The 13,545-nt window shown below is 36.3% G+C and overlaps 1 protein-coding gene across 1 annotated transcript in view; it reads left to right on the forward strand.

Annotated features, from left to right (window-relative positions):
• Nucleotides 1-3,155: 3,155 nt before the first annotated feature.
• LOC103127361 (solute carrier organic anion transporter family member 1B1) overlaps nt 3,156-13,545 on the forward strand; it is a 109,318-nt gene continuing 98,928 nt past the window's right edge. The window contains exons 1-2 of the mRNA XM_060194477.1: nt 3,156-3,202; nt 8,037-8,185. Coding sequence (XP_060050460.1) covers nt 8,102-8,185 — 84 coding nt within the window. The 5' untranslated portion in view covers nt 3,156-3,202; nt 8,037-8,101. The remainder of the gene's footprint in view (nt 3,203-8,036; nt 8,186-13,545) is intronic.

Raw genomic sequence — 13,545 nt, forward strand, 5'->3', positions numbered from 1 at the left:
ACCATGTGCAAGGACACAGTTCTGCTACTTGATACCATATGAAAACTCCATGGATATTACCAGGGGTGTGGTGGATTGTGGGGTGGTGCTATAGTATCTCTCCTTCCCTTTCTGTCTGTCTGTCTGTCTGTCAAAATGTTGAAAATCATCCTGGAAACAGCAAAACTGTGCATGTGAGAGTCCCTGGCACAACAAAATAAATACATTAATTAAGTTTAAACAGTCTTGCTAATTCCATGTCTTTATTTTTCGGTTTGTCTTAATTGGGTAATTACAAATTTCCTTTTTAAAAGAAAAATTATTTTAATGAAAGAAATACAGAAAAAGAGACAACAGAACAAAGAACTAATTAGTGTATGATGGTGCTGAGGTCTGAATCTGGGATCTCAGAGCCTCAGTCATGAGTCTTGTGTATAGCTATTATACTATCTTCCCATCACTAACTAAGAATATTCTAGCCCATTTTTACTTCTACACACTCTGGTTCTTCTTGTAATGATAATACTTCCAAGAATAAATCAACACAGATCCTATGTATCATATATCTGATAAACAGAATTTAAATGCAGGGGCCAGGTGGTGACACAACCAGTTAAGTACACATATCACCATGGACAAGAGCCCTAGTTCAAGCCCCTGTTTCCCACTTGCAGGGGGGATTCTTCAGAGTGGTGAAGCTGCTGTCTGTATTTCTCTCTTCCTCTTTACTTCTCCCCTCCTGTCAATTTCTCTCTGTTCTATCCAATAAAACAGAAAAGGAAAAAAGGGGGGGTGGCCACCAGGAGTGGAGGCTTCCTAGTGCAGGTCCCAAGCCCTAGCAATAACGCTGGTAGCAATAAACAGAAGATAAATGGAGCCAGGAGGTGACATACCCAGTTAAGTGCACATACTGCCATATGCAAGGACCTGGGTTTGAGCCCCCGCTCCCCACCCACAAGGAAGAAGCTTCACGGGTGGTATAGCAGGCCTGTGGGTATCTGTCTTTCTCCCTATCTCTCCTTCCTCTCTCAACAATTTCTCTGTGTCCTGTTGATTAAATTTTTTAAAAAGTGGGGAAAATGGCCACCAGGAACACTGAGCCCCAGCGATAAACCTGGAGGATAAATAAATAAATGATAAAATAAAAAAAAAACTAAAGAAGGGAAATGTGTATTGCTGCAACTGTATCAACAGTTGTCTTTCAGAAGTGATAAGGCATAAGTACTTCTATATGTGTATTCTTACATAGCTATATATGTATGTGTCTGCAAATACATACTTATTCACATTGAGTTTCTCTCTTTACATAAATATATGCTTTTTTATATATGTGATCTATCTACATGATAGGTATTTGAACAATATATTTGGGCTTTATTTATTTTGCTTCCAGGGTTATCTCTGGGGCTTGTTGATGATTATAGGAATCCACTGGTCCTGGCAGCCATTTTTTCCTTTTTATTGGGTAGGACAGAGAGAAGTTGAGAGGAGATGGGTAGATAGGGAGAGGGAAAGATAGACACCTGCAGATCTGCTTCACTGATCATAGCAGTATAATGTGTAATAGCCAAAACCTGGAAGCAAACTAAGTGTCCAGCAACAAATGAGTGGCCGAGAAAATTGTGGTCTATATACACAATTAAATAGTCCTGAGCTATTAAAAGTGATGGAGTCACCTTCTTCACCTCATCTAGATGGATCTTGAAGGAATCATGTGAAGTGAGATCAACCAGAAAGAGGAGGATGGATAGGGGATAATCCTGTTATGGGCAAAAGTTGTGAAGTAAGAACAGAAGGGGAAACAAAGCAGAATTTGGACTGGGTTTGATGTATTACACCAAACCAAAGGATTTTGGGGAGGGTGAAGGAGGGGAGAGGCTTTCATATTCTGATTCGTAATGGTGGAGGCTGTGGTGAGAGTCTTTTCTAGATGCCTATCGTGGTAAGATGAGAAATTTCACTCATTATCAATAGCTGTACTTATTGTAAACCACTAGTGACTTCCTTTCATATTTTAGGCTTTCGTATGAGGGATCTATCATGCAAAGTAGTCAGGATTTTTATCATTTTGTTGTACTTGAGACCCAGCTTCTAGCACAATCCCCACCATACTAGAGGGAACTTTGATTTTGTGGTATCTTTTGCATTATTTTTCTGACTCTCTTTGTATCTGAAAAAGTAAGCCTGGTTTGGTGAATCCCCAGTGATAACAACAAAACAGAAAAAAAGAGAGAGAGGAAGAAAAAAAAGAAAGGATGAATGGATGGATGGATGGGAGGAGGAAGGGAGAGGAGGAAAGATAGAAAGAGTGCTTTGTGCCATTTAGAACTATCTTGTAATAAGTATGTTACATTTCTTTGTGAGACATTCACATTCACTATCTGTCCATATAGTATTACAGCCAAGTATCTTGCAAGAGTATATTTTGTCTTTTAGCTACTTCTTCTCCTTCTTCTTCTCCTCCTCCTTCTTCTCCTCCTCCTTCTTCTCTTCCCATTTCTGTTTACCAGAGCACTGATCAGTTCTGGTTTATGGTGGTGCAGGGGTCAAACCTGGGACTTCTGGAGCCTCAGGCATGAGAGTCTCTTGGCATAACCATTATACTATCTACCCCCACTCCTTCTTTTAACTTCTAAACTAACTTTTAGGTGCATTTCAAAATGTGTCAATTTTTGTTATATTTGGAAAAAACTTAAAATACCTTGGATAATGTGCTATAAAAATCTTTATGTAAAGAGTGCAGCTAACTTAATGAGTAAGTATATACAAATTTTTAGGAATTGAATATTTTTTAAAAATATTTTTGTTTATTTATTATTGGATAGAGACAGAGAGGAATTGAGAAGGGGAGGAGATAGACACCTGCAGCTCTTCTTTACCACTTGTGAAGCTTTCCTCCATGTAGGTAGGGGTCAGAAACTAGAGCCTGGGTCCTTGTGCACTGTAATGAGTGCTTTTAACCAGGTGTTCCTGGTTAATTTTTGAACTTTCAAATAAAAATAATTTCTGAAATCTGAGAAATTATATAATCTTGGAAATGCAGAAATAGGCTCTTAGAATAACTAGTTAAATTTCTCTTATTTACCCTGAAAGTGACCTCGTAGGATGGTTAATCATCATCAGACTGATAAGAAGTCAACTTTTTAAAACTTAACTTAAGCACATTTTTCATTGCAGAGAAGGGAATTGGCTTGTTGCTGTTGCTGTAGGATTCTAAGTCCAGGTAAGAACTTTTGAGATGCTCTAATTTTAATGTTTGTTATGTGTGAAACACTCCAGAGATTTTAAGGAAGAAAACATTTTGAAGGACATGATCAATATGTTATGATGCATTCTATGCTTTGTGTCTCCTCTATATTTCAGTACTTAGCCCCTGAGACCTATTAATACTTACTTTGGAGATATTTAATATATTTTACATTAAATTTTATATATTCTTAAAGATAAAATGTAGAAAATCAGCTATTTCTAATTTTAAATAGAGTTTGAAATCTTTTTCTTATTTCAAGACAAAGGGAACTTCAAATCTAAAAAGCCCTCTTGATAACTTCTCAAAATATGGTTACTATATAGACTTATTAGACTTTATTATTTATTTGATTCTGTTGTGACTGAGCAGTGTGGAGTGAAGGCTTATTGACAGACATCAAGCAATGGAATGTGTCTCAAGGTCACTCCTCTTTTCCTCAGCTTAGGTTTGACTAGGGAGGGGGGGAAGGTTTCCAAGATAATTTTCTCAGCTGTATTTCCTGTAAACCATTAATCATCGTAATAATAATAATAGTAATAATCTCATCCCAGTTCTTGGTATAAACTGAGGAATCATTAAGTATTAGTCCCATTCTCCAAACCAAGCAAACAAGTGATTACTTTTATAAGGCAATTATTGTTGTCAAAGCTACATGGAGGTTGAGTAGTATGCCCTGCATGCACCTTCCCCAAGAAAAATTCTTTAAAAATTAGCAAATATTCTTTTCTCTTTTTACCTCCTCAGCTTTGTAAGTACAGACTAGAACTGGGTCGTTTAGCTAGGATTGTTCATTATTCCTTAGATATTCAAAGTTGGACACACATAAGCAGAGGTTGTTGAGATTCTGCCCTTGTTCCACCACAGTTAACCTGGGCAGAAATGGGCTACTCTGAATACTTTTCGTCTACACATAAATGTAGTGTCCCAAAAATTCATTTGCATCTCACTTGTTTAGAACGCTGAAAAAAAAAAAGTGCCCAGTTATAAATTGGTGCAATCTTTTTAAGTCGCACTTAAAATTATCATGGTAAAAGTGAACTATTAACAGATTCTAACCTAAATTGTTAATTTAACTTTTTAATTACTTTATAATTAGTTTGTAGTTGCCTGCTGTACATTGAGCTTTTCTCACAAATAGAGAATAAAGTCTGAATATTTCTTCTTGGAAATATATCCCAGTATGTAGGAGAGAGATGTAAAATAATTGCCTTGGAAGGTAGAAAGTAGAAATATAGGGGAGGGGGGTCTTAACTATTTCAAAGTACTTTCTGTAGTAGAATTGCATTGTGGGAGAGGATATTTTAATTGGAAGTAATTAGGTAAATATTTTAAAGAAGTTGACTTGGAGCTGAATGAAAATTATGGGAAATACAATCATGAAGTATTTTCTAGGTTTAAGACATTTGTTGGAAGGCAAAGATTTCTTCTGGAGACAATGTTTCCATATGGCAGAATATGCTCATGGGTGTATTGGGAATTAAGAGTCAAAATCAATGGCTAGGTTTAGTTTATGAAGACTCTAAAACAGAAAAGTGTAGCTTCTGTTACGTGGGGTTCAAGGTACCTCCTGGTAGACTCTGAGGCTGGATATTATTACACAAAAAAGGAAGGTAGTGTACCCAGAGTTTAATAAGTTGCAATAAACAAGTTGAGAAGTGGTGAAACTGACCTTCAGGAAAATTGTGTTTTACTAAAGTGAACATATTGTTCATCTTAGGGCGCTGGGAGGTGGCTCACTCAGTAGAATATTACCAGTTGAGAAGACCAAGGTTCAGGTCTACAACCACCACACGGGTATACCTCCAGGCAGCTATACAAGTAGCAGAGTAGTCTCTCTCCTTCTCCCTCTCTTTCTATGTATCCTCATTTTTTAACCTCTGCCAAAAAAAAAAGTGAACTTGGGAGCAGTAGAGTCCTAAAGATGCCAAGTCTTACAAAAAACTCTGGTGGTCAAAAAAAGAAAGGAATATATATATATTTGAGGGAGAGGTGGAGGTGTGTAAGTTTTGATATCAAGATATTACCCTGCTGTCAAAAACAAGTTTTGTTCACCTTTCATATTATCAGAGATTTACAGTTTCTGGATTAAATGTAGCAAACTATTATGTTAACAATTAAATCCTGGGGAAAGATGCAGAAAGAGGTATTTATAAGATGATTGAGATGACATTTATCAAGAAACTTATTATGACATAAGACCACTAAACTGTTGCTTTCTATTTCACTCTTCTTAGAAACTAAACAAGTATCAACAGGTATAGAACATGCAAAATGCAGAGAAATTGGGACTCAGGTGAATATAAGTGCAGATTTCTACATTAATGCAAAAGTTCAAATAACTCCTATAGGTACAAGGGCATATTTTTAGGTAGTCATCTAAATTTAGACATTAACCACTTGCATGGTCTTTATACATTTATAACATAGTGGCTCAATCCTTGTTGAATACATGAATACACATTTGTTCCTCATTCTCCATGGATTCTGTATTTGAAAATTTGCTCACTGCAGAATTTATTTGCGCCCCCCCCCACATCAACACATGCATGTTTTCAGTTGAGGTTGAACAAGGAAGAGTCTGCTTTCTTGTTTCAGCTCTCCTTTTGCAAACTAGTAACCTCCTCCCAGCCTACGTATTGTCATTATTATTATTATTTTTCATTTTATTCAGAATTTTGCTGGTAATGTGACATGTGAGCATAGTGGTCAAGTACATTGGCTGCCCAGTGTTGCTAAGTGCGAAACAACCCATGTTGGACATCATAGAAACTAACTACATGAATTACATTAGCTTCCTTCATGTAGGAGCTATAGTACTTCTGCCCTAAGTTCAATGTTAGTGGATTAGCAAACATAAAAGTCATGACCAGAGGCTGACATGAATGCAGCATTTCTCCTAGTAATGTTCAGTACTTGCTACTTCACTATTTGCAATGACTTTATAGAATATAACTACTGCATATAATGAGACCCAACTGGACATATAATGGAAATTAAATATATAATTAGCACTCTATTAATAATCCTGTCTTTGCTTTGTGTTTCTATATGTCAGTGGTTTATATGTATAAATATATATTATGCACAAATGAATTAATAAGAATAATTTTTTGTAAAGTGTACACTTACCCAGGTACAACACCATGCAGCTCCCAAGAATACATTTTTAAACTTTACCGATGTTATTATTCTACATAAATTAGTGGATCTAAGAAACAAGTTTATTCATTTGATTTTTTAGTTTTTAAAACAGAGCTTTAATAACTCAAAATTAGGATTCCTCTTGCTATTTTTTTTCTTTAGAACTCTACTTGTACTTATATGAAATAATTAGTTGCATCCTAAACATTTATAAATGTGTAACATAGATATATTATGGACAAATGAATAGCATGTAATCACATGAAACTGAGGAAGCCATGTACTAATATAATTATATAAAGGGTAAAGTATAGTGTTAGTAGTATGCTACCATTTGTGATTTAAAAGGAAAATATGTATTTAATGAAAATCGCATATTATATTTCTAAATCAGAGTTACTAAAAACTAGGAATGCTGGTCCCCAGAAAGAGATTTTAAATGCTGGAGGTATGAGGGTTCTGAGCAGGGGCTTTTACTGTATGTCATTTTGATCTTTATATTTTAATGCACTAATATATTCTTCAAAAAATAAGTGAACAAAATGAGAACAAAATATGATGATTATGGCAGTGTCAAGCATGGCCATTTGTCTTTCTGATAACTATTAAAGTTCTTTTTTTGTTTTGTTTTGTTTTGGTAGTCACTGAGCCAGCTTTTCCAGATACAGTGAAAGAGCGAGAGAGAAAGACACTGTAATATCAGAACTTCCTCCAGTGCAGTGGGCATCAGGTTTGTCTAGGGCCATGTGCATGACATAGCAGGTACACTATCCAAGTGAGCCATTTTTATGACCCCCCTTCCCCTCTTTTTTTTTTTTTAAATCCAAACTTGGATCCAGGTGATGGTGCATCTGGTACAGTGCACATTACTTGCGTAAGGACCTGGGTTCAAGCCTTTGTCCCCAAGTGCATGGGAGAAGTTTCACAAGTGGTGAAGCAATGGTATAGGTCTCTTTCTCCCTCTGTCTCTTTCCCTCTTACTTTCTCTCCTCTATCATGAAAAGCAGTAAATTATAAATAAAAAATGACCACTGGGAACACATGAGTACTTGTACAGGGACTAAGCCCCAGTGATAACTCTGGTGACAAAAAAATAACTCAAAATCTATCTGCTTTTTAAACCTGAATACAGAATATTCTCCTCTATGAAGTCTTAAAGCTTATTTTATTTAGACTTATCTACATTCTTTTTTTGTAGCACTCTTGAATACTATGTGTAAAATATTGTTTGTCACTTTATAAAACTATAAGAATGAATTAATTATATACTATATGCTTCACTGCTTGTGAAATAACCCCCCTGCAGGTGGGAAGCAGAGGGCTTGGACCTGGATCCTTGCACGGGTCCTTGAAAAGTGTGTTTTTCTACTTCAGTAAGTCAAAATAGTCTCCAGATTATTTTGAATGGTCTCCACTAATCTATTTTTCTAACTATATTATAATCTCTCAAAAGTTAAGACCTGTGTGTGTGTTTCACCTACTTTGTGTCCAGCATTTACTGATTCCAGACTAAGGACATAGTAGTCTGTGAATGAATATTAGAGGATTTGTTGATTGATTACTATTGACCATATAGCTTTTCTTATGTCTGAATTGTCTATTTTCTTGTCTCTGGACTGTTTTCTTTTCAAAGTTGAATAAATTATACGTCTTTCTCCCTGAATAGGTGATTGTTTCTAACCAAACATCAAGGAAATTTGAACATAGTCACCTGGCCTCTGTACTTCAGTGATGGACCTAAATCAGCATTTGAATAAGACAGCAGAGGCAGAGCTTTCAAAGCAGAGGAAACCCATATGCTGCAATGGATTCAAGGTAGATGAGTTTTGTTTCCCAACTAAAACATGTAAAGAAAATAGAACATTCTATTTCTTCTTTTCTTTATTGGTGGGATTAATGGTTTACAGTCAATGGTAAATTGCAGTAGTTTGTACATGTGTAAAATACAGTAGTAACATTTCTCAGTTTTCCACATAACAATTCAACCCCCACTAGGTCCTCCTCTGCCATCATGTTCCAAGATCTGAACCCCCGCCCCCACCCCAGAGTCTTTTACTTTGGTGCAATACACCAACTCAAGTCCAGGTTCTGCTTTGTGTGTTCTCTTCTGTTATTATTTTTCAACTCCTGTCTATAAGTGAGATCATCTCATATCCATCCTCTCCAGTTGATCTCACTTAACATGATTCCTTCAAGCACCATCCAAGATGAGGTGAAGAAGGTGAATTCACCATTTTCTTTTAAATATTTATTTTCCCTTTGTTGCCCTTTTTTATTGTTGTAGTTACTGTTGTTATTGATATCGTCACTGTTGGATAGGACAGAGAGAAATGGAGACAGGAGGGGAAGACAGAGGGGGAGAGAAAGAGAGACACCTGCAGACCAGCTTCACTGCCTGTGAAGCGACTCCCCTGCAGGTGGGGAGCCTGGGGCTCGAACTGGGATCCTTACTCAGGTTGTTGCACTTTGCACCACGTGTGCTTAACCCGACCCCTGAATTCATCATTTTTAATAGCTGAGTAGCATTCCATTGTGTATATAGACCACAGCGAATTCAGAGTTTATAAATCAAATTAGAGTTTATAAATGAAGCATGCATTGAAATATTAACAGTATGATTTGTGTCTTTATTAAAATTAATCTTTAAACCTGAAAAAAGGTGTTTCTTTGGTAATATTTCTTAGGCTAAGAATATATTGATGTTGAAAATTGATAAATATTTGAAATTTCTTTGCTTTTTGATGGATCGAAAGATATTTGTAAATGTACACTAACTTCTTTGTTATAGGTTATATATAAAAATATATTCTTAAAATTAATCTACAGGCAGAGAAGATAAGTCAGTATTATAAATTACTGTTATAAATTACTTGACCTATTTAATTTTTTGGTTTTATAAAACAGAATTTTTTCTTTTAAAAGCTTAAATAATTCTCATGGAACGAGGGCCAAAATAACAGTCGAAAGACCTGACCCACAGGCCTAATAGGAAATTAATTTAGGGGCCAGGTGGTGACAAAGCTGGTTGAGTACAAACTATAATGTCCAAGGGTGCTGGTTCAAGCCCTCAGTCCCCACCTGCAGAGGGGAAGCTTCACAAGTGGTGAAATGGTGCAGCAGGTATCTCTGTCTCTCTCATCCCCTTCTTTCTATCTCTTGTTCTATACAATAGTAAATAAATAAATAAAAGCCAGGAGGAAATTAAACACAGATTGTAATAATAAAAAAAATTAAAATAAAATAGCTAAATACTGGAAAGTAATTTTAATTATTCAATATACAAATTGATAGAAGTAATAACCCTGTCTCGTCAGATAATTTTTTATTTTATTTTATTATTATTATTTTTTTAAATTATTTTATTTATTTAAAAAAGGAGACTTTTTTTTTAACCAGAGCACTGCTCAGCTCTGGCTTATGGTGGTATGGGGGATTGAACCTGGGACTTTGTAGCCTCAGGCATGAACATCTGTTTGCATAACCATTATGCTATCTACCCCCGCCCTCTTGTCAGATAATGGAAAGAATAAATGATACAGACTACATGGGAGCTTCATAGACAGGAAAAAATATCTCTATTAGGTACATTAAAGAAATCAAGACTCAAAGAAATTGAGACCTTTGCCTGAGGTCATCTAATCTGTAAATTGAATTTTTGACCCCAAGTCAAAGTCTTTAAACTCTTATAGAAAAAAGTTTTTAAAAAAAGAAAGAAAAGAAAAATCAATCAAGACTACCTATTACCAACATTAAAAAAATGTATTTATTTAGTCTTATTTAGTTGGATGAAGACCACAAAGACTCATATTCATCTACAATAATTAATATTAGGTCATTTAAAAAATTTTTTTTAATGTTTATTTATTGTTGTAGTTATTGATGTTGTCGTTGTTGGATAGTACAGAGAGAAGTGGAGAGAGGAAGGGAAGACAGATAGGAGGAGTGAAAGATAGACACCTGCAGACCTGTTTCACCGCTTGTGAAGCGACTCCTCTGCGGGTGGGATTAGGTCACTTTTAACTTTGTTCTGGGAACATGCACCCTGTTTGTTTTCAGAGATTACTAAAGTTTGTTCTGATGAAATTTTTTAAAATATTGGTTGTCACATGAAAAGGGTATTGATTAATGCAGTTGCATTGCATTCATTTGTGTGGTGTTAAACAGAATCTTTTTTTTTTTTAAATTGCTACCAGGATTATTGCTGGAGCTGAGTGCCAGCACTATGAATCCACTCCTCCCGAGGGGCTTTTATTTTATTTTTTTTTCTATTTTATTTGATAGGACAGAGGAGAGGGAGGTTAAAAAGGAGAGAGAGATACCTGCAGACCTGTTTCACTACCCATGCAGCAATCAGGGAGGCAAGTGGGTGGAGCAAAACGAGGTTTGAACCTGGGCCCTTCTACATGGTCATGTGTACACTCAACCAGGCACACCACTGCCTGGCCCCCTATTTCTGTTTATAAACACAGTATTACACTGATTTAATGGGGTTGCTAGACTGATTCTGTGTATTATATTTGTAGAAGAGCTACGAGTTAGCAAGTTAGCATTATGTTTACTATAGTTTAACTAGAGTAACTAGAAAAGCAATAATGGTTGGAGTTAATTTTTATTCGTCACTTAACATATGTAAGAATGTATTAGTGTTTTACTTTCATTAATGAATTTGAGAGGCCGGGTGGAGGCACACCTGGTTAAGCTCACATGTTACAAAGCTCAAGGACCCGGGTTTGAGCACCTGGTCCCTACCTGCAGGGGAAAAGCTTTGCAAGTGGTGAAGCAGAGCTGCAAGTGTCTCTCTTTCTCTCTCCCTCTACCTCCCTTACTCTCTCGATTTCTGACTATCTCTATCCAATAAATAAAGACAACATAGGAAATTTATAAAATGAATTTGATACTACAAGTTTGTCAACCAAGTGTTTTCTTCTCCTTTCTACTTAGATGTGGAGAAGGCAAGTCACTTCCTCTAGGTGCCAGTGCTGGCAAATGGTCTAGCTAAAGTCTACACTTAGACAACCCAAATGTGTAGATACCTCATGCTTTCAGTTCTACTCCATATTTCTAACTATGGTTTACCTAAGTATTAGAATCCTCAGATTTTTTTTTATGTGCAGACATTTATAAGTGAACTGACTATTCAATGATCTGCCTCATCTTATGCTTCTTAAAATTACTTTTAATCTCAATAGGTTTCTTAACACTTAATAATGTGCATATACACACATACACATTTTGCTGACATACATGTGCAGATTCACCTGGTAGAAATATTTAAAATTTCAAATATATAATGGATATATCTAAGCAACAATATAATTTAGTGTTTTCCCTTTTCATTTTTGGATTGAACCAACTAGGTTATATAGATCGTGCCATGATATTGCTCATATAATTTCTGCAATTATATTACCATTTCTATGATTTAAGTTTCTTATATTATCTCTGTTATAATGAGCTATTTAAAACAACATAAAATAATGCATATCCATTGAAAACATACATTTTAGGGAAGATGCAAAATTTTCTCTTTTCTGTCTTCAATCCCAACCACCACCCACCCCTGGAAAAATATTTTTAAATGTCGTATGTAATTAACAGCACTGCTTCTGTTTTTTCCCCTCCCCCCCTTTATTTTGCCACTGGGTTATCACTGAGGTTCAGTGCCACTTCTCCCAGTGGCCTTTTAAAAATGATGAAAGCAAGGAGAAATGGGGAGTGACAGGGGAGAAGGGCAGGGCTGTGCAAAAGACTTTTTTTTTTTTCTCCAGGGTTATCACTGGGTCCTAGTGCCTGCACTATGAATCCGCTGCTTCTGGAGGCCATATTATTTCCATTGTTGTTGCTGCTGCTCTTGTTGTTGGATAGGACAAAGAGAAATGGAGAGAGGAAAGGAAAGCAGATAAGGGGAGAGAAAGATAGACACTTGCAGACCTGCTTCACCACTTGTGATGCGACTCCTCTGCAGGTGGGGAGCCAGGGACTCACACTGGGATCTTTGTGCTTTGCACTATGTGTGCTTAACCCGGTGCATTAATGCCCAGCCCCTATGGAGTCTTTTTAAAATCAGTTTGTTAGGGGTAGAGCGGTAGCGCAGCGGGATAAGTGCACATGGCATGAAGCACATGGACCAGTGTAAAGATACCAGTTCAAGGCCCTGGTCACTTCACAGGCGGTGAAGCAGGTATCTTTCTCTCCCACTCTCTTGTCTTCCCTCCTCTCTTGATTTCTGTCTGTCCTACCCAACAACAACAACTTCAATGGCAACAATAACAATAATGATAACAAAGAAGGCAACAAAATGGGAAAAAATGGCCTCCAGTAGCAGTGGATTCATAGTGCAGGTTCCAAGCCCCAACAATAACCTTTTTTTTTTCTTTGCTATTAGACTTGAGTCTTAAAGGAAGTTCACAAAGCAGAGATTGTGAAGTATTTTCTTCTACATATTTAGTGGTTTATGGTCTAATGTGCATATCTTTAATCCATTTGGAGTTGACTTTTGTGCTTAGTGATATGTGGTGGTACTGTGTCATTTTTTTTGTGTGCATTTCACCCCATTTTCACACCATTTGTAGAGAATCACCTTACTTCATTTAATGTAAAAACTGAGTTATGCATAGGCATAGGTGCTTATTTTGAGGTTCTCAATTTATTTTCTACTGGTCTTTGTGTTGATTTCTTTTCCAGTTCCAGGAATAAAAAATAAAATAATAAAACCTTCAGTATAATTTGAGTTTAGGAAGTATAATGCCTCTGTTCTCATTCGTTTCCCCTCAAGATTGCTTTGTGATTGTAGGTATTTTCTGTTTTCAGATAAATTTTTACAACTTTCCTTCTATTCATTTAAAGTAAGTCATGAGGGATTGTATTAAATTCGTATATGGCTCTGGGTAGGGATATTTATATTGAAGCAGACTTGTATCACTGGGATAAACCGTACTTAATCATGATTTAAAAATCTGAATTTATTGATATTATGTATGTGGCCTAATATATTGCCTATCCTTGAGAATGTTCCATATAAGATTTTATATATGAAAGAAATTGAGAAGCTGCTCGTGGCCTTTCCCCTGCAGGTGGGGGCTCAGGGCTTGAACACGACTCCTTACACTCCACAGTGTGTGCATTCAGCTAGGTGCACCACCACTCAGCCTCTCCGTGTTTGTTTTATGGCTCTC

Source organism: Erinaceus europaeus, chromosome 7, assembly GCF_950295315.1.
Source record: "Erinaceus europaeus chromosome 7, mEriEur2.1, whole genome shotgun sequence".
In the NCBI taxonomy this organism is placed as follows: domain Eukaryota; kingdom Metazoa; phylum Chordata; class Mammalia; order Eulipotyphla; family Erinaceidae; genus Erinaceus; species Erinaceus europaeus.